The sequence below is a fragment of the Propithecus coquereli genome, unplaced genomic scaffold (assembly GCF_000956105.1).
Source record: "Propithecus coquereli isolate 6110/MARCELLA unplaced genomic scaffold, Pcoq_1.0 Scaffold120, whole genome shotgun sequence".
Taxonomy (NCBI): domain Eukaryota; kingdom Metazoa; phylum Chordata; class Mammalia; order Primates; family Indriidae; genus Propithecus; species Propithecus coquereli.
Window position 1 is genome coordinate 3,067,099 of NW_012136081.1, and position 25,810 is coordinate 3,092,908.

General features: G+C 53.2%; 2 protein-coding genes across 2 annotated transcripts; both read left to right on the plus strand.

Moving 5' to 3' along the window:
• The first annotated feature begins 208 nt into the window (after positions 1 to 208).
• On the plus strand, positions 209 to 17,239 carry LOC105826760 (actin-1-like). The gene is made up of 6 exons (XM_012664789.1): positions 209 to 347; positions 7,781 to 7,938; positions 8,096 to 8,224; positions 9,548 to 9,658; positions 13,919 to 14,003; positions 17,235 to 17,239. Exons 1-6 carry the CDS (start codon positions 209 to 211, stop codon positions 17,237 to 17,239), a joined length of 627 nt encoding a protein of 208 aa, XP_012520243.1.
• A 159-nt stretch (positions 17,240 to 17,398) lies between these two features.
• Positions 17,399 to 24,933, plus strand: LOC105827313 (actin, cytoskeletal 3-like). Its single transcript, XM_012665397.1, has 4 exons — positions 17,399 to 17,551; positions 19,199 to 19,387; positions 20,872 to 21,053; positions 24,670 to 24,933. The coding sequence occupies exons 1-4, from the start codon at positions 17,416 to 17,418 to the stop codon at positions 24,811 to 24,813; spliced, it is 651 nt and encodes a 216-aa protein (XP_012520851.1). The 5' UTR covers positions 17,399 to 17,415; the 3' UTR covers positions 24,814 to 24,933.
• The last annotated feature ends 877 nt before the right edge of the window (positions 24,934 to 25,810 follow it).

Consider the following 25,810-nt stretch of genomic DNA (forward strand, 5'->3'; position numbering starts at 1 on the left):
GAATCCAGAGAGTGGCTCCCCCTGCAACCCACCAACAGGGCCCAGCTCGGGGTATGGGGAAGCCACCCACACTGCCCTAGACCTGCCCACCCTGGGAGCCCCAAGCTTGGCGCCTGGCATAATGCTCACTCCGAGGGCCAGTGCCCTGCCAATGGCATGAATAACTGTGTGGTCTCTCCACAGCCTCCTCCAGGTGGCACGCAGCGGGATGGACCGTGTGCCCCTCATCTGTGACTATGGCTCAGGCTTCAGCAAGGTGGGGTTTGCAGGAATGGATGCCCCCCTGGGCGTGTTCCCAACCGTCCTCGGGAAACTTCGGCACGACGTGAGTGACGTGGGGGGTGCTGGTGCTGCTCAGCCCCTCCCCCCGACAGGGCAGGTCACAGGGCTGGCCATGGGAGCAGGTGGCCAGTATGAGTGTGCGTCCGGGTCACCGGGGTGCCTGGCTTGGTGACACACAGGTGGCCAGGCCCACCAGAGGGTCTGCTTCGGCAGGTCTGGGTGGGCCAAGGACTCTGCATTTCTAACCACTCCTGGGTGTGCCACTTTGAGAACCGCTGACTTAGCTGGAGCAGGCTGTTACATAAGTCCGTAAAGTGGGCTGGTTGTGAATAATAAATCATACTGCCCATCGATGACCTTCTGCTCTTCCCACTTTTCAGAGTGGTGTGGACACAGAGAAGTAGAAGTCCGCCTTTCAGATAAACAGAATCCATTAGAACTCAGTGGCAACTGACACTCTGCCTCTGTGACAGCAAGACGATAGGGAGGGTTGGGGACTGGGGCACATGCCTGGCCCAAGAGGGCAGGTGCTGACATGCAGGTGAGTGGACCCAATGTGGTCAGATCTTCCTGTTTTTCAAGAGAATTTAAAAATTCAGATTGTTTTTATTGTGGCAAAATGCACATAACGTAAAGTTTACCATCTTAACCATTGTTGGGTGCACAGTTCAGAGGCGTTAAGTATATTCATATTGTTGTGTAACCATCACCACCATCCAGAACATTCCATCTTCCCAAACTGAAGCTCAGTCTCCATTAGGCACTAGCTCCCCGCCCCCCTCCCCAGCTCCTGGCAACACCCTCACATAGTAGCCGTAGCGGGACAAGTTAGCACCTCCGGGGAGGTACTGTGGCGCCTTCTCCCGGAATAGCAGCCACCAGCTCCGAGCGGTGAGTCTCCCGATCTGCCGAGGGGGCCAGAGCTCACCGCCCACGCTCCAGATCATGGAGCCCTTCCTGGGAAGTCGTACTCATCTGTGACAGGGAACAGCGTGGTGACATGGGGGGTCTCAATGTCACACGATTCCATGGTGATCACTCCTGGGCTTTGAAGAACTTGGAGCAAATTACCGGCATGTTTCTAATGACCCAGGTTAAACTGCCATCTGTACCTGAGGCCTGACACCCAGGCCTGTGACAGAAGGTGACAATCCCTATCTCCCTCTCTAAGTGGATAAACTGCACAAGGATCTTTGGGAGCCAGCCCATGTCTTCCTCATTGTCTGAGTGGCAGGGATTGTAGCTGGGACGGCCCTAGCAGGTGCCTGTGCCCAGGCTAGCTGACCAGCTTGTTGCTTGGAGACCGCAGGCCTTGGTGGTTAAGAGCTGGGCTATTGGTCCAGGGAGACCCAGGTTCCAGTATCAGTGCTGCCACGTAGACGCACATGACTCTGGGCAAGCGTGCCTCATGGCAAAGGTGTCTCTTTTGCATGATGGGACTAACTAAGTATATTATCTCATAGATTTGGCTGGAAGGTTAAATGAGATGGCGAATGGATGTTTAGAACAGTTTCCAGCCCATAGGGAGTGTTTAACAATTATGAAAATGATGGCGATGATGATGACAGTGACACATACGTTAATTTCCTGGGGCTGCCGTAGCAAATGAAGACAAACCAGGTGGTCTATAACAACAGAAATGTGTCCCCTCACAGTGCTGGAGACTAGAAGTCTAGGTGTCAGCAGGTCCACACTCCCTCCGAAGGCTCCAGGGCAGGGTGCTTCCTGCCTCTTCCAGCGCCCAGGGCCCCAGTCCTTCCTTGGCTGCTGCTGTCTTCACGTGACCCTCTCTTTTCCTTCTGTCTCTAATCTCCCTCGGCTGCTCTCCTATAAGGACACCTGCCTTGAATTTAGGCCCACCTGGGTAAGCCAAGATGCTCTCATCTAAAGAGTCTTAACTTAATCACGTGTTCAAAGACTGTTTATCCAAATAGGAGAGTCCAGGTGGACACAGCATTTGGGAGGCCACCAACCAGCCACTGCAGTCACATGAGGAACTTCATCTCAGCTCTCGCCCTCCCCCAGGGCCTGTCTCTTCCCGGAGCATGAGTTCACTTACGAAGCGTGCGTGCAGGGGCCTTGCTGAGGGTGACGCCCTCTCCTCTCTCGAAATCCACCCCGCACAGGCCTCGGCCAGCCCAGAGGGCGTCTGCTGGCCAGGCCATTCTCTGGAAGGAGGGTCAGTGCTGCCACTGGGCATAGAGACTGAGACACGGACTGTAAGACATGGGGGCGCGGATCACTGTGGAACTTTAACAACACGTGGTCCTGGCCCCACCCTGGGCCCGCCAAGCGGTGGTCTCTGCTGTGGGGCAGGGTCGGGCAGCAAGTTGAATGAGCTTTCCAGGTCATTTTGATGCATCCATTTTGATGGATCAGCGTCGCTGACTGCGGCTCTGGAGCCCACACCTAAGGCCACTTTGCAGGTGAGGAAGGAGGCCGAGGCCCAGAGGAGGTGGGACACCTGCAGAGGGGACAGCTAGGGAAGCCAGGGCTCACAATGTCAGCCCCGGATTCCCGCCTCGAGTGGCCTTTAAGTCACTCTGCAAACTGTTTCTGTTAAAGACCCAAGTGTACCGGTCATCAGTTCTGCAGGCCACATGGTCTCTGTTGCAGCTACTGAACCCTGCTGTTGTCCCACGAAAGCAGCTGGGGACACTACGTGTATTTGTCGGTGTCGCGGCCTGGATTGCAGAACGGGGGATGGACACAGAAAGAAACACACAGACACACACAAGACGTACAAGACTGCAGCGGTCGATTCCACCAGTCGTTTTATTTATATACTTTTTCTCTGTCTGGCAGCTACTTCCTGGTACGTGACTACCTTGGGCGCCTTGAGGAAAACACATTTTCATTCCTTCCAGACGATTGCTCAATGGAAGCAGATGTTTTTGTCTTAACTTCTTTATCTCATTACCGTATGCAGGACAATGAGTCGCCTTGGCTTGTTTGCAAGACCCCAGGCGCTTGGTTATCTGTCATAAAGCTATCTGTCATGAGGAATAGTTCTGTTTGGTCAACAGGCCGTGCCTGTCATAAAGCTATCTGTCATGAGGAATAGTTCTGTTTGGTCAACAGGCCGTGCCCGGGCCTATTGACCTCTGGCGCCAAGGAGAGCACATCCAGTTTCGCTGACTCTGGGCTTAAGCCAATTTTGCCCAGGGATGGTCCCTACAGTTGGGGTTCTCCAGAGAAACAGAACCTGTGTGATATGTGTGTCTATGGAAAGGGAGATTTATTTTAAGAGATTGGCTCATGTGATTGTGGAGGCTGCAAGTCCAAAATCGGCCCAGCAGGCAGGCAGGAGCCGCAGGAAGACTGATGCCGGATTCCTCCCTCCCTGTGGGACCTCAGTCTTGTCTCTAAGGCCTTTGGCTGATTGCACGAGGCCCACCACATTATGTAGGGCATCTGCTCCACTCAGAGTCAGCCGATTCAAATGTTAATCACAGCTAGAAAAGAAAAATACCTTCGCAGACACATCGAGGCTGATGTTTGGCCAAACGACTCCGTGCCAGGGCCCAGCCAAGCTGGCACACAAACTTGACCATCACATGAACAAATCAATGTGGCTGTGTTCTAATCGAACTTTAGTTCAAGAACTTTGACATTTGAACTCATTTAACTTTTAAGTATAACAAAATAGGATTTTTCTTTTGATCTTTTTTCCCAACCCATTACAAATGTAAAAACCATTCTTACATCCTGGGCTGTGTACAAAGGTGAGGACTTGGCCTGTGGGCTATGGTTTGCTCGCCCTGCAGTACAAGGCCAAGACCCAGGGCCCACACGAGCCGGGTCCTTATCGTGAGAATGCCACTGAAAGGGACCTGGACTGTGGATCCTACAAACCTCTTATTCTCTTGTTTTGTATGAGTTTGTTAGGGCCGCGTAACAAAGTGCCACTGACCCGGCAGCTGAAACAACAGAAATGCGTCTTCTCACCATTGTGGGGGCTGGAAGGCCAAGATCAGCGGGTTGGCGGGTTCCTTCCGAGGCCTCTTTCCTTGGCTTGCAGACGGCCGCCTCCTCCCTGTGTCCTCACGGTGTCGTCCCTCTCTGTGTGTTCCTATCTTAATCTCTTCTGATAAGGACCCCAGTCCTATTGTTTTGGGGCCCACCCTAGTGACCTCACTTTAACTTAATTGCCTCTTTAAAGGCCCTATTTCCAAATACAGTCACATTCCAAGGTACTGAGGGTTAGGGCTTCAATGCATGACTTTTTGGGGACACAGTTAATAACGTTTCTTAAGCACTTGTAAAAGGCATGCTCTCTTTAGGGAAAACAGGGTGTGGGTTTTGCCCTGTTTGAACCCCAGCACGTGATGGGGCTCTTCCCTGGACACTGGCCATTCCCTCACTCTGTGGCTCCTCCTCGTCCCCCAGCCAGGTGGCCCAGGGGCAGGTGGGCTCACCCTGTGGGTTCTGCCTGGAGCCAGGAAGAGGCAGGGCCGAGGGCCGGGAGGAGGCAGGTGCTGGAGATGGGTCCAGGCCACACCCAGGGAGCCAGTTTGGTGTGTCAACAGTTCCAGCTAAAACTGAGCTTCAGAAGAACCACCCCAAACTCCACAAACAAAGCCTTTGTGGCTAGTGACAGCCACGGCTTCCAGTCCCACAGAGCCTCCAGAGCCTCGGAGCAGCGTGAGGGCTTGGCAGAGTGCGTGGCTTTCTCCACCCACAGGCCTTTGCTGTGTGCGAGACCAGGCGCCTTGCCCGGGAGTGTCCCGAAATCTCTCCAGGCACCTGCGACTCACAACAGACAGACTTAACCTTACCCAGGACAACTTCAGGCTGGTGGCATCAGAAGAGAGCAGAATGTTCCTTCTGTCGGCCCTGCCTTCCTCCCCGCCGTGTCTCCCAGAGGCAGGAGCTCAGCCCAAGGCCCGCAGCCCGCTATGCCCCTCGAGTTTCAGCACGGAGGCGTCTGTTCCTCCTCGGTTATTGGCTCTTTTTGAACCTATGTTTCTCCTTTCAGGACTCTGTCCCAACCCCGATAGGACAGAAACGAGTTCACTTTGCACCAGTCCCACCCCCTGTTTGGGGCTTAATCCCACAGTTTGGCGGGGAAGGGGTGGCCGGGGCGACGTCTCCCAGTTTTATCTGTGCTGGCGTGTCAGTGTCCTGGGACTGCCGCAGCAAATGCTGCTATGCGGTGGTTTAAGACAGCAGACATTTATTCTCCCACGGTTGTGGAGGCCGCAGGTCTGAAATCCAGCTGTCGGCAGGGCCACGCTCCCTCCGAAGGGTCTAGGGCAGGACCCTTCCTGCCTCTTCCGGCTCTGGTGGCTCCAGGCATCCCTTGCCTTGTGCTCACATCACTGCGACCTCTGCGTTGTCTTCACACGGCCTTCTCTGCTTTTCCCTGTCGGTCTCCAATCTCCCTCTGCCTCTCTCTTAGGACGCTTGTCATTGGATGTCAGGCCCACCCTAAGTACCAAAAATCCTTCACTGAATCACACCTGCAAAGACCCTTTCTCCAGTGAGGGTCACATTCCCCGGGGCTGGGGTTAGGACTGGGACACATCATTTTGGGGGCTACCATTCAACCCCCACAGCTGGTTCCCACCCACTGTCCCTCAGCTCCACCTCGATCCCCGCCGTGCTGCTCTGCTCGGGCTTGCTGAGGCTGACAACTCCCAGGCTCCCTTTTCAACCCCTTCCCATTAGATGTTGTCAGTAGTAGCAGGCACTAGAGGTGGCCGGGGGGAGGGTGGGGGAGTGGGGTGGGGTGGAAGGGAGCAGAACCTTCCATCCTGAGCTCCTGCTCCTCCCACGCAGACTCCAGCTCTATCCCCACAGGCCCTGCAGCAGACCCCCCTCTCAGCTCTGTGTCCCCCTCAGAGCTCCTTGGTCTACAGCCCCGGACCTCTGGGTTCCCCACCCCCGCGGGGGGCTGCTGCCTGCGGTGCTCTCTCTGGCTTGCCGCAGCCCGCCTTGCCGCCTTGCCGCCTTGCGTGCCCTTTCAAACTCCCAACGCTGGGAGCAACTCCCTGAGTTCAACCCCTCTGTCCGGAATGTGGCATCTCTTTTCCTGATGGTCACAGTCATTTGTTGCAATGTCAAAACTTAATATGGGCTGTACTATGAAAACATTCCATAGCCCCGGGGGAAAGAAAATATACATATTAACTGTACCCAAAGTGGCACACAGGAAGCAGAGCTTGTATACAACAGGTCACCTGAATGGTGAAACACAAGATGACAGCACAAGAAAAATCAAATTCTTCACCAGAATAAAATGAGTGACCAAGATCAATTATAAGAACAGCAAACCGTCTAGCTGAACCACACAGATTGGGCTCTCAGTTGGGTTTGGTTTTCCATGAGACACTTGCCTGCCAGCCTCATGGACTTGGGGACCGGCCCCTGGGAGTAAGTTCCTGTCTCTGAGAGAGGTCACATTTTGTTCCAAACCTAAGCTCCACGCCCCCTCCCCATGCTCAGTGCAGTGCCTTAACTTCCCGAGTCAGTGCGTACCAGGTGTGGGGACCCAGGATGTCCCTCGGGGCTCTACTCACGCCCTGTCCAGGGCTTCAGTCCAGCAGCCAGGATGGCAGTGAGGCCCCCGTGGGGGTGGTGAATGCTTTGCCCTGAGTCACTCTGTCCCTTCTCGGCAGAGCAGCCACTCTGACCCACGGGTGCCCAGCAACAGGACATCACGCCGAGAACTGTTCATCTCACCATTTCAAGCAGCAACTTCAACCCGGGATAACTTTGCTGCCTCCGCACCCTTGAAATTGGCCTCTGTCCCCCAGCCACTCGCATTCAGATTTGGGTGGCTGAGAAACGTCAGGGGTGGTGGCAGCGATGACGCTCCTTCACGTCACCGTGTCCTTGAGTTTATGAAATGTGTCCTTGTCAGTCGTCTCATTTCATGTGATCCCCAGCAGCGCTGTGGCCAGGGACAAGGAGCGGTCACTGTCAGAGAAGGAGGGGAGGCGACTGGCCCGGGCTCTCACGGTTAGTGCTTCTCGCCCCAAGTCCAAATCTCTTCTGCCAAAAAGACAAACTCCTAAGGCAGGAACGGTCTGGGTGGCACCATGGCCACCTCCAGAGCCGGCCTTGCTCTGACCGCACCGCTCCATGGTGCACCTCAGCAGCTGGCACCTTCCTTAGACCACATGGTGGCCGGGGACAGCCCCAACCCGCCTCCCTCGCTCCTGCGCCCAGGCTCGGGATTGGGCGGCAGCCCGGCAGCTCTGCTGGCCGCGTCCGGCGGCCTTCCCACCCTTCCCACGTCGCCCCTTCCCTAACAACACCCGCGCACCTTCATCCCGGCTGGTGTCTGTTTCTCAGGGACCCAGAGTGACACACGAGCCAACCGGCAAATTCCCTCTCGTGACAGAATGAGCAGTTTAATCTGCCACGAAAGTAGCCGGGTGTGTCTTCGTGAAAGATAACAGAAACTGATTACGTTGCAGACCCTTTCCCAGTCAACCCTCCGAGGCAGACACGGGAGACGGTGCCTCTCTCCACACCTCTCCTTCCTCAACAGCCGCTCCCCGCTCCCCCGCCGCCCTCGGTTTCCCCATCCGCAAAGTGGGCGAGCTGAGTGTCCCAGCCGTGAGTCCTCAGAGGCACGCCCACCTCGCAGGCAACGCGCTGAAGCCTCTTACGGCCATTTGGGAAATCGCGCGTGGGCTTCGAGGAGTCGTAGGTGCCCACACTGCGACGGGAGCCTCCCCACGGCCACCACGGCCCGCCAGCCACCGCTCACTGTGCGCCCACGGACGAAGGCTGCGTGCAGGCGAGTCCAGCCCCACCTCCATCCACTCCTAAGCGTGGACCTGTCCCGGCCTGTGTTTTTCAGAAGGTGCTGGTGGGTATGGAGGAGGAGGACTGCTTCATCGGGGATGAGGTTCAGAAGGAACGAGAGAAGCTCAACCTGCAATACCCCATTTCTCGGGCAACTGTCACTAACTGGGACAACATGGAAAAGGTAGGCCCAGCTTCTGCGGGGAGGGACCTGCTCGCAGGCCCTCCCCAGGTGTGTCGAGCTACAAGACAGGTACCATGGTTCCTCCCACATGCACTGTCATGGGGGTTAAGGGGGATGACGGTTAATGAGTCCTTAGTCCCAAATAGTAAGCAGTGACACATTTGAGCCTCTCTCAGTAACAGACGGCTCTGAGGAGGCCTCCGTGTATGTGGACGGGCCGTGCACTGCCTTGAGGGTGTCCACATAAGTTACCACGTCCTTGTCCTGGGGCCGCCGTAACAGAGGACCGCAGGCTGGGCGGCTTACACAGCAGACACTTGTTTCCTCACACTCCTGGAGGCTGGACGTCCAGGACATCAGCAGGGTTGGTTCTTTCTAGGGCTGGGGGACGTCTGTGCCCGGCCTCTCTCCTAGTTTCCAGTGTTTGCTGTCAATCTTCACTGTTCCTCGGCTGGCAGATGCTGCACCCTGATCCCCGCCTCCGTCTTCAGACAGCGTCTCCTCTGCGTGCACATTTGCCCTCTTGATAAGGATTGGATTAGGGACTCACTCTGCCCCACTGTACGCCCCTTGCTGCTAATGACATCTGCAACAACCCCATTCCCAAATGAGGTCACGTTCTGAGGTGCCAGGGACCAAGATGTCCATGCGAGGACGCCGGGAGGAGACAGCCGTCTGCAAGCCACACAGAGCGGCCGCTGCAATGCCTCCATCTCAGGCTTGCGGCCTCCAGACTGCGAGACAATGAGCTCGTGCTGTTGGAGCCGCCTGCGATGCTGTCACGGCAGCCACAGGAAACACACGCGCTAGGCTTTCTACAGATGTCACGGCATTTAATCCTCACACCCCCCGTGAGGCAGGGGCTATCTCCCATCTTAAAGAAGAGGAAGTAGATTCACACAGGTCGAACTGCGTGTCCAGGGCTGCAGCTGGCAGGTGGTGGAGCCGCACACAGGGGCCTCATCCCTGGGCCACTCCCAATCCTGCCGGGGTCCCCTGGCTCACCCCTGCGGTCTGGTGGTCGTGTCAATCCCCCCATCAGACCACGAGAGACTCTGAAAAGCACTGGGCCCGTCTCTGTCGGCCCCACTTCCCGACTCCAGGCCTGGAGCACAAACGCTGGTCACGTGTCTTGTCCAAAATCACGCTCTGCCTTCCCAGCGGCTTCCTCTGGTCAGGGCTGCCCCAGCTGTGACTCGGCGGTTGCGAATGCTGTCCAAATATCGCTTTGTCAAATAAATGATGTAACATCAAACCCTGTCCATTTGTAGAAGGCCACGGTGCCCTGGGACCCGCTCACTGCGCATCCCTCTCTCCTCCCAGATCTGGCACCACTCCTTCTACCAGGTGCTCCGCGTCGCCCCGGAGCAGCACCCTGTGATGGTGACAGAGCCGCCTCTAAATGCCGCATCCAACAAAGGGAAAGTGACGCAGGTACAGGGAGGTGGCGGGCTGGGGAGGAGGGAGGTCGGCTTCTGGTCTCCCCTGAGCATCAGTGTCGGCCACCTCCGGGGCCCACCTTCTCTCTGCTCAGCAAGGTGAAGATGAAGATGAGAGGCGTCCCTTTGGCATTCATGCCAAGGATGTCGGCCACCGCTGGGGAGTTCGCCGGGGGTCGGGTGCTGGCTGGGCATTGCTGCAAATATTTCCACTTAGACCTGATGACCGGGCTCCTACGGGCGGGGTGACTATTAGCCCTCTGTGCAGGGGCAGAGGTTGGAGCAGCTTAAGTGGGCTGGCTAAGGTCACAGGGCGAGCCCCTGGTAGACTGGCCTAGCCCCTGAGGTCCGGCTCTGCGGCTCTATTCCCAGCCACTGTCCTGCTGCACGTCCTCCGTGGACGTCTGAATCTGATTTAAAGCTCCCGTGTCTCTTCTCTGAGCCTGGCCCTGGGCCTGCCCATCAGGAGGGAGGTGGGGTGTGTGTGACTGGGTTGCCCCGGATCGAACTGGATGGCAGAGCCTGTCCAGACAAGTGAAGAAAAGAGCGTGCGGGGTCCTCCTCGGGGCTGCAGCGGCGGCCAGGTGCGGGGTGGTGCTGCGGGAGCCGCCGCTGGCCGCCCGAGTTCCCGTTGCGTCATCAGGCTGTTCCTAATGAGGACGTCGATGAGCTAATTAAGCAAACAGCAAGGTTCGACCACCTGGCCCAGAGCCCCTGCAGCCCCGCAGTGTCTCCCGCAGTGAGCAGTGACCCCAGGGGCAGGCCCAGGGCTCGGGGTACCACCTGCTCTCAGCAGAGGCCCACGTCATGGCCCAGAAACGGCAGCCCTGAGTGTCCATCACAGCGCAGGCGTGAGCCGCCGCCTCCCGTGAGACCGAGCCCGAGCGGGCGACGGATCCTCCTGCGCGTGCAGGTAGACGGCAGAGGTGGAGCACAGCCAGGCCACCCCGGCGCACAGCAGGCTCCGCTCTGAGAGCCCTGAGTGCCCATGAGGCCTTGGTGAGCTGAGCAGGATGAGTGAGGACAAGGGACCCTCACCCCGTCAGGGTTCTCCCGAAAAACAGCACTGGGGCATGAATAGATACAGAGAAAGGGATTCATCGCGAGGAACTGGCTCACGCAATTGCAGAGCCCGAGCTCCGCAGCGAGCTGGAGACCCGGAGAGCTGACATTTCCGTCCGAGTCTGAAGGCAGGAAAAGGTTCACTTCTCGGCTCAAGTGAGAGGAGTCCCTCTCACTGGTCTTCTGTCTGCTGTAGTCGGGCCTTTGACTGAGTGGACGAGCCCCCCCGCCACGCTGGGGAGGGCATCGTTTTGCTCAGTCCGCTGATTCAAACGTTAGTCTCGTCCAGGAACACCCCCACAGGCACACCCGGAGTAATGCCTGACCAAGTATCCGGGCACCCCGCGGCCCAGTCAAGTTGATGCATGAAATTAACCACTATGCAAACCACCCAGCCTGTCCCCGGCGCTTCCCCGCCTCCCTGCAGGCCCCCTGCTTGCCTCTCTGCCCTGCTTCTCTCCAAATCCACCCCCTAATTGTATCAGGGTCCCAGCAGGAAACCAAAGTACACTCACGTGGCAATTCTGGTGGGAGTTTAATAAAGAGACTACACACAAAGGTGAGCGTTTAGAAAAAGCGACAGGAGAAGGTGCAGTGCACTGGGCCTCTTGCGGGGAGCTGGTGCCAGCCCTAAGCCTCACAGAGCAGCAGGTGGTGACCAGCCAGAGGAGGGGCTGTCACCCAGGCCCAGGCGCTGTGGCTTCAGAAGAAGGGCCTGGCAGGGAGGCAGCAGGGACATGAGCACCCCTCCCTCTCCCCCCTCCCTGGATCTGCTTCTGCGGCCCCTGCAGCCAGACCCCACGGGCGGCCTGTGCACCTGGATCCCAGGGCAGACAGCCTTGAGAAAGGAGGGGCTTCTGCAGGCAAAGGGGACAGCCAGCTACCTGCACCGTGCAGAAGGAAGGCCACCTCGCAGCGGGAACAGGGGCATTCTTGTGCCTGTGGCCCTGCCTTGACCTCCCCATCCTGCGTGCCCTCCCAGCAGGCCTCCCTTCCCTGCCCAACCACCAGGGCTCCGCCAGGACCTTGAGCAGACTGAGGGGTGCAGGGCCAGTTTCCTCCCTGGAATCAGGCTGCATCATAGCAGGATTGGGGTGCCCTGTTCCAGGAGAGACGCCACCGCTGCGAGCGGCCCAGAGTACAGGGAAGGCCTGGCCTGGCATTAGGACCCAGGGTTCTGGCCTTGGCTCTGCCAGCACGTGTGACCTCCGGTGGATGACTGTTCCTTGCTGTGCCTCGGTTTCCTCATGAGAAGGATAACGACTGTACCTCCTTGGTGGTTGTGGTGAGGACAAAGTGCGTTAATAGCGGTCTTAACTTGCAAGAGTGCTTAGGACATAGGGAGCATCTAGCAAATGCTATCCCTTACTGTTCCCAGGCCTCAGTGTTCTCATCTTTGAAATGGGAGTTGGACCACAGGAACCCTGAAGACTCTTCCGAGTTCTGTGACTTTCTGGCCGCTCCCTCAGCAGGCCAGTGGGAGTTGAGGCTGGCTCTTGTCTTTGTGTTTTTTAAGGGGACGGATCTCTGATTCGGTCACAAAACCTGCCCGCTCACCTAGAAGTCATGCCCCCTCCTCCACTGGGATCCAAATTCCAGGGGCACCCGGGAGAGGCGCAGACTCAGAGATGCTGTGACGTGGGCCACCCGCCCGTGCTGTCTGGCAGTGCTTTGTGCCCCTGGAGCCTCCCCTCGTTTCCCTGAGTGTTGGTCCACCTGTGCACACACGCCGTGTGGTGTCCGGTGCGGGGCTCTCGCAAATACAGCTACCATGAATGAGTGTGAGCTAGTCTTAGTATGGACGTGCATTTTCATTTCTCTGGGTAAATGCCCAAGCCCACCCGGAATGCCACCCCCTGGAAGTAGGTCTAGCAATGCGTGTTACGAGTAGCGTGCTCAGTGGTGTAACCAACCATGTGTAATGTTGTTTTGTAAAAACGCTGTCTTGGACCAGTTCTCAGGCCCTGGCTGGAGGCAGGTCAGTCCCCTTCCTGAGCAGCTGGTTAAGCCCACACTCCATTGAGCTCTCACCACTTCCAGGGCACCGTGCACCTGCCCTAATCGTCCTAGGGCCAGGTACAGGACAACCAAGGACAGCCTCTGTGCCCCGGGAGCCCATGAAATGATTCAAACGAGAAAGTCCACAGGGAGCCCCCAAAACCAACCTAACCCACCCCTGCTGGCCACACCCGAGCTGCCCAACACAGTTCCCGGAGCAAACCCATGAGTGGTGCTGCCTGGCAGCCTCCCTTGCCCAGAGCTGTACACAACAGTCCTGCCCTTTACCTGTCCCAGTGACAACGTGTTGGGTCGCGCCATCGAAAGAATCTGCAAATCCTGCAGAACGCAGCTCCTCCGTCTTGCAAGCCAGTCATTCGCTCACCCAGGCAGCCATATAGACTCACTGCGTGCCTGGAGGCCGGCAGCCAAAGGGGAAAATAGCACAAACGTGGGAGGGTTCGCCATGGGCAGGAAAGCCAGGTTGTGTCTCGCCTGTTCACTCCTCTGCCCTGGTATACAGTTGGCATCCAGTAGATACTTCTTTTTTTAAATTTATTTATTCATTTACTATTTATTTATTTACTTACTTACTCACTCTGCTGTCCAGGCTGGAGTGCAGTGGTGCAATCGCAGCTCACTGCAGCCTTGGACTCCTGGGCTCAAGCGATCCTCCCACCTCAGCCTCCCAAACTGCTGGGATCACAGGCATGAGCCACCGCGCCCAGCCCAGTAGACATTTCTTGAGCAAACGAGGTGTCTGGCATGTAGCTAACACACAACCACCGTTACCTGCAGTTGTTTCTGTTATTATGGAACAAGGACATCAGCCCGAGTCAAAACGTCAGACTCTTGTCAAGTCTCCTCGCCACCCTGAGGGCAGAAAGGACCACACATTCAGCGAGGAGAACAAAATGTCTACGAGACCATGTTATACCCTAATCTAATCCAAGTGTACCTAGCATCTTAGGAGGTAGCTGGGAAGGGTGCGAGCCCATTTTACGGACTGCGAAACTGCAAGTGTCCCGGAGCCGGTTAGGGCAGAGCTGGCTTGAGGAGGGTCATGCTTCTGAGCCCGTGGTCTGGATCTCTCTGGGGCGGGTGGGACTCTTGTTGCCTGGGTGATTAGGGAGCAGCCCACCCCCTCCTCTGTCTGCCGGCCTGGCCGCCAGGGATTGCTAATGTTTTTCCGTAGATCCTGTTTGAGACCTTCAACATACCCGCCCTGTATGTAGCCAACCAAGCAGTCATGTCTATGTACGCCTCTGGCCAAACCTCCGGTGAGTGGCCCCGTGCAAGTCCTGTTCTTTCCAGCCCACACCCTCCCCGTCCCGCTGCCTGGTGACACCCCTCGTATAGTAGGAGCCCACTCCCACCCGATGGGTAATAAAAGGAAGGAAAGAACCACAGAACCCACACTCTTCAGCTCCTTCCCCAGCCACTTTCCTTTTTATTCCTCTGGGTCGAACAATTCACTCACAGATGTTAACAATTTGTCGAACTCATTTTTTTTCTTAACAGCTTTATTGAGGCGTAATTGACATACACTAAACTGCACGTGTTTAAGGTGGGCGATCTGATAAGTTTTGACACACGGATATGCTCATGAACCCTTCACCACAAGCAAGATAGTGAACATACCCACCACCCCTAAAAGTTCCCCTCGAACCCCACACTCTGCCCCACCAGCCTGTCCCCAGACAGCCACTACTCTGTCCCTACAGATGAGTGTGCATTTGCTAGGATTCTGAGTAAGTAGAATCATAAAATGTGTACTCTTTCCGTGTCTCTTTTTTTCACTCGGCATAGTATAATTATGTGGAGATTTGTCCGTGTCACTGTATGTATCCATGGTCCATTTTTTATTGCCGAGTAGTGTTCCACTGTGTGAGCGCATCCTGCTTTGCCTATTCACCCGCGAATGGGGCTGTTATAAACAAGCTACTAGGAATACTCGTGTATAGTACAAGTCTTTGCATAGATATATGATTTTATTTCTTTGGGATAAATACCTAGAAACGACTGCATCATGGGATCAGTGTATGTTTAACTTTTTAAAAAATCTGCCAAACTAGTTGCCAAAGTGGTTATGCCATTCTGCATTCCCACCAGCCACGTGGGAGCGTTCTGGTTCCTCCACATATTTGCCAACACTTGGTGTGGTCAGTCGTTTAATTTTAGCCATTCTAAATTCTAACAGGTGTGCATTGTATCTCATTGTGGTTTGGATTCGCGCTCCCCTAACAGCCAATGATGCTGAACATTTTTCATGTGTGTGTTTGCCATTCTTAGACCTGCTACAGTGCAGTATCTGTTTTAGTGTCTTGCCCAATTTTTCATGGAGTTGTTCATCTTTGTGTTTTGAGGATTCTTTTTATATCCTGGACACAAGTGTTTTATCAGGTGTATATTTTGCAGACATTTGCTCCCTGTCTGTGGTTTCAGTTTTCATTCTCCTCACAGTGTGTTTTGCAGAGCTGAAGCTTATAATTCCCATGATGTCCCATTTACCAATTTGGTTTTTTTGTGTGTGAATCATGCTTTTGGCATATTTAAGAAATATATGCCAAACCAAAAGGCTTTCTGCTACATTTTTTTCTAGGAGTTTTATAGATTTTGGTTTTATATTCAGTTCTATGATCCATTTTGAATAAATTTTTGTATATACAATAAGGTATAAATGAAGTGTGCACACGAGCATGTGTGTGTGTGTAAAGAGAAAGATGTCCTATTGTTCCCGCACTATTTATTGAAAAGACTATCTGTTCTTCATGGAATTGCCTTTGCACATTTTTGAAAATCAGTTGTCCATTTGAGTAGGTGTATCTCTGTGCTCACTATCCTGTTTCATTAATCTATTTGTCTATAGGTTCATGGCACAGTGTCTTGATTATTGAAGCTTTATAGAAAGTCTCGAAGTAATGCAATGTTAATGCTACCACCATTTTGGTCTCCTGTTTCTGAAAATGTTTTGGTCATTCTAGGTCCTTTGCATTTCCATATGAATGTTAAAATCAGTCTGTCAATTCCTTAAAAAAAAAAAACTTCTTTGGGTTTTGATTGAAATTGTTTTGAATGTATAGATTTGGTGAGAACTGACATCTTGAAAATATTTAGTCTTCCAACCAATGAATGTGGTATATCTGTTAGGTCTTCCTTTATTTTTCTTGATAATGTTTTATAGTTTGCAGTGCACAGGTCTTGCATCTCTTTTGTAAGATTTATCTCTGTTTCCTACATTTTGATGCTATTGGAAATAGTATTTTTATTTCAATTTCTGATTGTTCATTGCTATCATAGAAATATAATTGATTTTTGTACATTGATATTACATTCTGATACTCTAAACTCATTTATCAGTGCGGTAGATTTTTTTGTAGATTTCAAGGAGTTTACTACTTAGGCAATTGTATTTTTTATAAATAAAGAAAATTTTTCTTCATTATTTCTAAAGTGGATGCTCTTTATTGTTTTTTCTTGCCTGGTTGCACTGGCTGGACTCCTTATGATGACATTGAATAGAGGAGGTGAGAACAGACATTTTTGTCTTGTTCCTGACCTTGGAGATCATTTGGTCTTCAGCATTAGGTAATATGGTTGCTGTAGGTTTTTAACAGATGTCCTGTATCAATTTGAGGAGGTTATCTTGTATTCTTAGTTTGCTGAGAGTGTTTTTTTTTTTTTTTATGAATCAGGAATGTTGGATTTTGTCAAATACTTTTTCTGCATCTGTTGATATGATCACATGGATTCTCTTTTACTTCTTTAATACGGTGAATTACATTGTTTTTTGAGTGGTAAAGCAACCTTGCGTTCCGGAGCAAAACCCATTTGGTTATAAGGTATTATCCTCTTTATATGTTGTTGGATTCCATTTGCTAAAATTTTGTTTGGAGTTTCGTGTCTATGGTCGTGAACGACAATGGCCTACCGTTTCCTTTTCTCGTATCGTCCCATCTCTCAGGGATGGCTGCGCGTTGTTGCCTCATGTCCCGTATCTTGAAGGTAGATGTCGTCCTCTCTTTTCCTTGTTTTAGGTGGGAGGGGGATGCTCCCTAGTCTGCATCTCAGCTGGGAGCGGAGTCCTCTTGACGCACAGGGGGACCTCATTTAAACTCACAGTTCTGGGTTGTTAGACTCAACAGGTGAAGGGAGCCAACCCCCTGGACTCCTACTCAGTCTGGAAGGCTCCAGAAGCTACTGTGTTACACAAAGGGAGGCCCTGCCTTCCCCTTACACCACACCCTTGGGACTGCACAAAGAGAGCTAGTTTGGCTTGCCAGCTAGAACGCACACCTGCTCCCCTGCACTCAGACTCTCCAGACACTTGGTGCCTGCCTGGGGATCCCAGTGTCCACATCAATGCAGAGTGCTTTAGGGAAGAAGTGTTAAGGTCATGGGATTCTTCTTCTTCTTTCACCTCTTTGGCAACTACTGCTAATTCCTACGTGTCGTGGTTTAATAAGAAAAACTGCAGGCTTCTGTCCAAAACAGTTGGCCCTTTTTTCTAGCCTAGCACACTCCCCTTGGAGGAGAAAATGCTCCTGAGACCCTTTGCCTTCTCCTCCAAGTATTGCCTCCTCCGCCTTCTCTTCTTGTAGACCCAACACTTTATAAGGGGTGTCATTCACCCTACGTTGTGACGCCAGCGTGTTCTCTTATCTAGGAACGACTATTGAATCTGGAGAAGGAATGACGTACTTCGTGCCCATCGTTGATGGCTGTCCTTTGCATCAGTCAACCTTCCAGGTGGATGTAGCCGGCCAAGACCTAACCTTATACCTCTGTCAACTCTTGGCGGACAATGAGCACTTTTTGGTGGGCACAGGTAGGAAATTACCATTCTTGCCCAGGTACACTAGTCCCTGGGGTGTAACATCCTTCTTTGCTTGTCCAACCTGCAGCCCTCAGTGTGTAAATCTAGGGCTACTTGACTTTTATCCAAGTTCTAAAAGCAACTCTATCTATATAGAGGGAAATTTAGTGGGTTGATGACAAGGGCAACGATGATGATGGTGGTGACGGTGATGACTGTAATGATGATGATGATGGTGGTGGTGATGATGGTAATGGTGATGGTGATGGTTATGATGATGATGAACTAGGCTTTATAGAAAACTTACCCTATTAAGGCATTGGGCCAAGTAAACATTTCACATATATTCTATCATTGCTTCTTGATATAACCCTATGAGAAGAAACAATTGTTTCCATTGCAAAAAAAAGCTTAGAAAGGTTAGGAGATTTGGCCAACATCCCATAAGCAGTAGATTTAGCAGCTGGGACATGAACCCAACGGCGCCAGATGAGGCAATGCCTGTCCCACTTCTCACCTGGTTCCTGGACTAGATCCCAGCCTGTGTAATCTGCGGGGCTCCCCTTCCCAACAAGCCCATAATTCTGTGTTGGCTGTTTGGTCTTCCCAGGCAAGAGGTCTGTGTCAAAAGCAAGCAAAACTGGGACCCTAAAGAATAACAGCAATTAGAGGAAAGGTGAGAAGGATTGATCGGGACAAGGTCAAAGCATATCATCGACACCTCACACTCAGCAAGATCATATGTGCATTATTTCTCTCATTCTTGTAACAGACCTGAGAGTGATGATTAATCCTGTTCTTGCAGAGGAGGAAAGGGAAGTGTAAGAGCATAATGGAGTTGCCTAAAGCCAGGAATTTGGTAAATGGCAGAGATGGGATTTGAACCCAGATTTGTCTCACCAAAGTCCCGACTAGGTGAAAAAAGGAAAACTTTCAGGGAATGTAGCATCCCAGAGCCAGGGAGAGGGAAGGGAGTGATTAACAGCCTCCGTTGCTGGAGAGAAAGGGGTCAGGAAAGGACTGAAGAGTGTCCCCAGGGTCTTGGAACTCGGGGGACAGAACAGACCCAGCGAGAGCAGGCTAGGTGGAGAGAGGAAGGTAGAAGCCAGCCGTCAGTGGGCTGGGGAGCAGGTGGGATTTCCAGGTGAGCAGTGCCGGGAGTTCCCTCTGGTCCACGCTCAAAAACAGTGGCAGGCAAAATGTTAAACTATAACACCAAAGACACAGCTAGGTTTAAAACCTGTTGTCAGCCACCCAGAAAGGGGAGGGGTAAAACCTTCCAGAGATTTCCAGGCGAGGGGCTTTGATCGGCTATGGGCAATTCCCCAGAGCAGCGGGCAGCTGTGAGCAGTCAGCAGGTAAGACAGTTGAGCCTGACTGTCCAGCCCCTAAAACACACACCACGTATGGTAGCGTTTCAGCTTACAAACGCTGGACTGTCTAAGCCCTCGCATCCCAGTTCAGGACACCCCCCGTTCTGCTGTTTTCTCCCGCAAACTTGGGCCTCCACGCCCGGCCCAGATCAAGAGAAATTGGACAGTGAGACAAAAGTAGAAACAGCAGCTGCCACGGTGCCATCCCGTCCCGACCGCGAGGAGCTCTGGAGAACTCAGCTCCTTCCTACCCTGTCCTACTTGGTGCTTTTCCTGTGTCCCACAGCTGGCCGCGAGTGCATCAGGGACGTGAAGGAGAAGTGTTGCTATGTGGCTTTGGACTTCGACAAGGAAAAGATGAAAACTGACTTGCCTTCCTGCCAACAGAAGTACCAGCTGCCTGACGGCCAGGAGATCACCCTGGGGCAGGAGCGCTTCCTCTGCCCCGAGGTGCTCTTCCAGACGAACCTCGTAGGTGAGTCTGCGGGAGGGGACAGAAATGAGCCCAGACGGGGCGGTTGAGCCGTGAGCAAGAAGGGACGAGGGCAGCCAGGCGCGGAGTCTGGTTTGAGCAGCAAATAGGCGCCCATTTCAAAAGCTTCTCTGATATCAGCCACCACTTACTGAGAACCTACTGTATGCCTGCTGCTTTTCTGACCACTGCAGGTAAGTTATATCCTTGGATCCTTCCCCAAATCTCGTAGTATCCCTTTTTGCAAAGGAGAAAACTCACTGAAGAGTAGTAAATCATTTTCAAGTGTGATTGAGTACCACCCTGGACTGCATGTCTTCCCTCTCATAATGTACTGTTTATACTCTGCCTACATACAAAATAATTTGAAATATAAAAATTAAGACAATTAAAACAGGAAAGTAACAACCCTAGATTGGGAGGGAGCTTTAAAAATGTGGCTGATCCAGAGATTTTAAATGAACGTGGAGTTGACTGAACTCTCCAGCAGAATAGGAAAAATGACAGACCATAGAAGCCCTATTCATTGGGAAGATGACGTCTGCCGGGAAGTCATGGAAAACCAAATACTCCCTGGAAACAAATTCTTAAAGTATAATAATTTGTTACATTCACAAGGGACAAAGGGCAATTAAGCCTGGGGAAGGAGGCATTTCCTGAGGATGAGGACCTGGTAAGCACGTGACACTTGTATGAGTTAGCTGGGTTGGTCTTCGTTTTCCCTCTCAGATTATGCAGGGGACACTGTGGTCTTAAAAACCTGGCACATGCACCAAAGATATCAAGTGGATGAATGGAGAAGTAATGGAAGTTCTTCGCTCACCCAGTGAAGGGGAGCCCAGCTCCAGAACCCCAACGCTCGAGGACATTCCTGCTGACCCGTCCTCAACGCCTCCTGCGATTAGCTCCTCAGTCCGTGGTCTAGGGTCACTGGGCGGGTTTTCCCCAGGGATGAGCACATCGAGGCACTGACAGGCACCACCTCCCCTCCCCGAAGCGCGCAGTGTAGAACAGGAAATCATACCGCACCTGTGTCTTTTAGGGGCTGTTCTTATACTTGAGTTGATCTGTGTGGTCAATTGACTCAAGGAAATGAATCAGAATCGTTTTTCAAAGGCCGCCTGGGCGAGGATGCTGCCTCTACAGAAATCTTGTCATAAAATAACTGATACCAAGGCGTTAAAAATTAATAATTGTCAGTAACATCGGAATATAAATTCTCTCGGATGAGAGAGGAGAATTGATATTTATTTCTTCAGTCTCGAGCAGTTGAGTCCTGCAATGGGGCCGGCAGTTCACGCACTTACCTTGTTGCAACCCCAGGGGCCTCGCGGTGCTAACGGTGCCCGCTGCCCCGCTACATCGGAGCCACCTGAGACCGGGGGTGGGAGGGTCCCAGCAGCCCAGCACCCTCAGGGGGAAGGAGGAGCCAGGCACAGCCAGCCTCTGGCCTCCAAAGTTCTTTCTCTCTCTGCCCGTCCCAACAGGGAAAAACACCCTTGGCATCCACAGGATGGCCTTCCAGAGTGTCACCTCCTGCAGGCCCACCCTCTGGAACGTCCTCTTCAGCCACATGCTATTGTCTGGAGGGACTGGCACCTGCTCCGGCCTGTGCTTCCGGATGCAGAGAGAACTATCTGGCCTGGTGTCCCCTGAACTCACCGTGAAGGTAAGGTTCTGCCAACCCCTCCTCGGGGGCTTCCCGAGTTCATTCCACAGATATTTCTAGAATGCTTCGGATGTGCTCGGCATGGTTCCTGGTGCGTGGGGAAGCATCAGTAAACAAAAGGGTCAACAATCCTTGGGGCGTTCGTTCTAGTTGCGGGAGAAGCAGTAGGCAGTACAGGGGAGCATGACGTGGCAGTGAGGCCACATGGGAGTGGGTGTGAGCTGCGGAGGAGGTGTAGCCAAGGAGGGAGGGGGGCAGGGTTGGGGTGCTCAGTGCAGGGTGCTCAGAGTGGGTCTTGTCCAGGAGGTGGCAGTGGGTAAGTTCTTGAGGTGAGGGTGAGCGGGGTGGGTGTCTAGGGAAGCAAGTCCAGGCAGGGCAACAGCCGGTGCAGGGCCCGGGGGGGTTCCTGGAGGAAGGTCAAGGAAGGGCCGCTGGGTGGCGTGAGCGTGGGCGGAGAAGCTGCGTGAGGCTTTCCCCCTGCAGGGGGCTGGAGGCCACCAGAAGGTTTGAGCAGTGGAGGACACAGTGCAGGTGGGCCCTGGGGAAAGCTTAGGCTCCACGCGGAGCATGGCTGGCAGGTCGGGACTTGTCTGGATGTGGCTGGATGGGGGCAGGAGGGACGGGGCCACCCACGCACTCCCAGCTGGGCTCAGCAGCTGCCCCAGTGTCTTCTAACAGTGTTCTTCGCTCCTTGGGGGGCCCTATATGTGTTCCCCTTCTCTGGCCTGCTCTCTGCTTGCCTCTGCTGCTGCTGGCTCTCCGGGGGCAGGAGCTGCACGGTGTCCCTTGTCTAGCCGGATCTGAATCCTTCCCGTCTCACCAGCCGGCCCTCGAGCTGGCTGCAAACTCTGCTGACCAATAGTGTGGTGCTCTGTGGCATGGTCTGCTGCCGCAGGCTCACGGGAGACCAGATGGACCCAGCCTCGTCGGGCCTGTCGGCCAGAGTCCTTTGATGTCCTGTGCATCCCGCACTGGGGTGGGGGAGGAGCAGCCATCTGAGAGCTTCTCTCCCCGTCTCTAGACCTGTCTCATTGCCATTGTCCCCCCTGCTTCTGCCGCCCAGCTCTGGAACACACACTCTGTGAGGCGCCTTCCTCCAGGGTCCAGAGGCAGGAGGCGTGGACTCACTCTCTTTTGCCCCCAGAACCCCAGACTTCTCAGGAGGATTCTTTCACCCACCACCCTCGACACACCTGGGGTTTCAGGTCCGCTGCAGGCAGGGCCCTCCCAGAGAGAACTCTCTGGCGTGCGTCCTTGATGTACCCTCTGCACCTGCTGAGACCCCCCCACCTGTCTGGCAGTGTTCCCTGCATTCTTCCCTCCTACTCCTTACAGTGTCCACTCCATTTGCAGACCAGGGTGACATCTGAAAGTGAGCACACAGCAACGATCCTTGCTGCAGAGCCCCAGGGAAGAATCAGGAATCCTGCGGAAAGACAAACGCATCAGCTGGTGTCACACAAAAACATTCTCCCAGTGCTTCCCACTCCCTAAGCCTTCAGCCCTCTTTATATATGTCATAAAAATCCACACGATACTGGGAAACTATTATCCATTTCCTTCCTGCCTAAGGCTGCAGCCCTCACAATATCACCTTACCTAATACCACAGGCATTTATAGAATGTTAGAACATTGTCGCCCCTCCCGTCCTCCCTCTCTCGAGTCTTCAGCTCCCATTTCTGGTCTTCCTCCTCTCAGCTCCCCAGGTCTCGTAAGGCTTTTCTGCATAATGAACTTCTGCTAGATTGGAGTGGAAGGCCACTGCTTAGGCTAGTATGGAAAACAAATTAAAACGGAGTATCTTACTTCTGTAAGTTTCTTGACCACACTGCAAAGGGATCTCTTGGGCCATCTTTGTCCTGCCAGCATGTGTCTGGGCATGTTTTGGTCCAAGCCCTTCCATCCTTCTGAGTCCTCAAAGGCACCCTCCACCGCCCCGCCCTGCCCCAGTAAAACCTTCTTTAGATGAAGCTTGATGGTAACGACCGTGGCCTGTAACTTCGTTGTGATTTAGCTCTTCTCTGCCTACTTTCTCTCCTGTCCGACCCATCTCTGGAAGGGGCAGGGAGGTGGATCCACCTGTAACCATCCATAAAGCTCATCAAATTGTTCGCCTAGAGAAGGGAAGATTTCTCTCCCTCAGATGAGCCCATCCACCTTGAGAGAACAACACGTTCCAATGGGGCCAACTTTTCAAATAATCGTTTCTCCCAACAACCTAAACCATGCTGTGATGAATGTTCTTGAGCAAAAATTGTGGCCATTATATCCTCTTATCTCTGTAGAGTAGTTTTCCCCGCTTGGAATCCATTTCTAGATGTGGATTTTCAGAGCCAGAAACGCATGCACAATGCGAGGCTTTTTGCACATTGGGGCAGGTTGCCCGTGGAAACATCTGGCCTCTCATCACATCCCCGTGGGGGCGAGACGGCTCCGGACGCCCATCCACACTGGAACAGAGCCAGCATCTTTAAATCCCTTTCGCCAACCTGAGAAATGGAGGGGAAATGTTTGTTGTTCTTTTTCTTTTTCTTTAAAACATATTTTGAAGAAAAGCTAGAACAGAGGCTCCTGGCCCCTGGTGTCCGCTGTTTCTCCACCTGAAGTGCTGACCGTACACGTGCTTTCCCCCTCTTCTGACTCTTCCTTTCTATTTTTCTTAAAATTGTAGTGACAAGTCTCTTAATCAATACCAGCAAGTAGTTTCCAAGCCAAGCACAGTTCTGTGGTGCAACGGAGCCCGTGGGCCCTGGGCCAGGTGTCTGAGAATTTGTCTGCCCCACGCCCACCTGCCCCTGGAGCTCAGGTTTTCCAAATCCTGGTCAGAGCTGTGTCCCTGCAGACCACCGAGTGATGCGTCTGCCTTCCCACGTCTCAGAATCACGCACACTTTCTACTATTACATGCCAGCACCTCAGGAAAAGCAAGTGAACAGGCGAGAATGACAACCGTCTGACCTTGAGCAAGTGACATTAACCTCCCCGAGCTTCTGTGCACCCACTGGACAAATGTGTGTGGAGAGTTCCACCTCCTCCCAGCCCAGAGGTGACCTGACTTGGTGTGAGAAACGCTGCTCTCTGTCCTAGAATAGAAGCCGAAAGAAATATATACTTGTAGATTTTGGCATGAAAGGAAGAGCCAAGCAAAAGCGAGAGAAAGTCTTCAAAGCTCCTCAACACAATGCAGGAGGAATTTCTCCAGGGTATTTGATTACCAGCCATTGATTGATTTTGCTTAGCTGTGTTTTCTAACTTTTCTACAAAATACATATGCCTTATGCATATTCATTATCTATGTATAAAATGTGTTATATTTTTTTGAATGCCAAGGGTCGAATCCTCTGTGTTTCTGTTCATTTTATCTGCTAGTTTAAAGCCACAGGAAGTAGGTGCGGACTGTTCGACATCTCTAACGGCAACTAATTGTGTTTGCCAGGAGGGGAAGCAACTGCCCATGAAGTTCTCTCAGGGTGGACATTTTGCCGGCCCAGTTTAGAGTAGCATTTTGATCTTGGTTTCTTCCCTCTCCCCAACCCTCTCCGTGCCTCCCTCCCCTCCCCTCCCCCACTCTCCTCTGCCCTCTGCCCTCTGCCTCTGCCTCCTCAACCCCATCCAGGTGTCCACCTGCCAGTATTCTGCCTACGGCGCTTGGATGGGCGGTTCCATCCTGTGCTCGCTGTCTACGTTCAAGGACTTGTGGGTCACCAGAAGTGAGTACGAGGACATGGGCTCCTCTATCATCAGTAGAAGAAGCTTCTGATTTGTGGCTTTGTGGACCCCATGGCCTGTGCCGTCAACACCAGCTCCGGGCTGAGCCTCAGCCTGGCAAACTGATCAGAGCTCAGGACCAACTCAGACGCAAGGGCCCTTCCAACCCCAGATTCAATAAAAAGATCAATAAAGGACGGACTCTGCCTCTTTGTCTGGGCGAGGCTGGCAGCAGCTTACGACGCTCGCTACAGAGCATCACAGGACCCTCACGGCATTTACGCGGGGCAGTGAGGGAGAGGGAATCCTGCCTTTCCCTGTGTGCTAGTCAGGAGGGCCGTGCTATGCTGCAGTGACAAACATCCCCCAAATCTCAGCGTCGTAAAACAAAGGTGTCCTTCTCACTCATGCCACATGTCCATGGAAGGTCACAGGTGCCCTGTCCTGCACCACCCACACTCAGAATCCGCTGACAGAGCAGACGCCACCTGGAACTCTGTCTTTCACTGTGGATGAGCGTAAGAGTGCTCTGGTGGGTCTTACGTCGGCAACTAAATGTGCCAGCCCAGTAGGGACACGTGGGACATCTCACAGTTAATTAGCCACAACAAGTCGCACAGCCCCACCCAGCCCCGTGTGGCCGGGAAGTGCCATCTTGCCACAGGCCTGACACACCCACGTGGGCAGAAGTTGTGGATGTTCCAGCTGCGTGAAAGCACCGTTGCGGGGTGCCCAGAGCAACACTGTGCCAAGGGCATAGTGTCCTGCAATTAATTCACTCCTCGTGGCGTTGCTGTGAGATTGGTTCTGCGAAAGCTGGTCTCAAGACACAGGCACCAAAGCTAAGAGAGGTCAGTTAACTGGATGGAGGTTAGTTAGGTAGTAACAGGGAGTGTGAATCCGTAAATAACATCTAGTGAGAGTGCCGGGGATAAGACAGAGAGAACTAAGGAGAGAAAGTCACCAAACAACAGAGAAGTTCCCCAAACTGAAGATACACAGTTTTGGGGGTAGAGGGGCCAGAGGCAGCTGCACAGAGCAATGGAAGA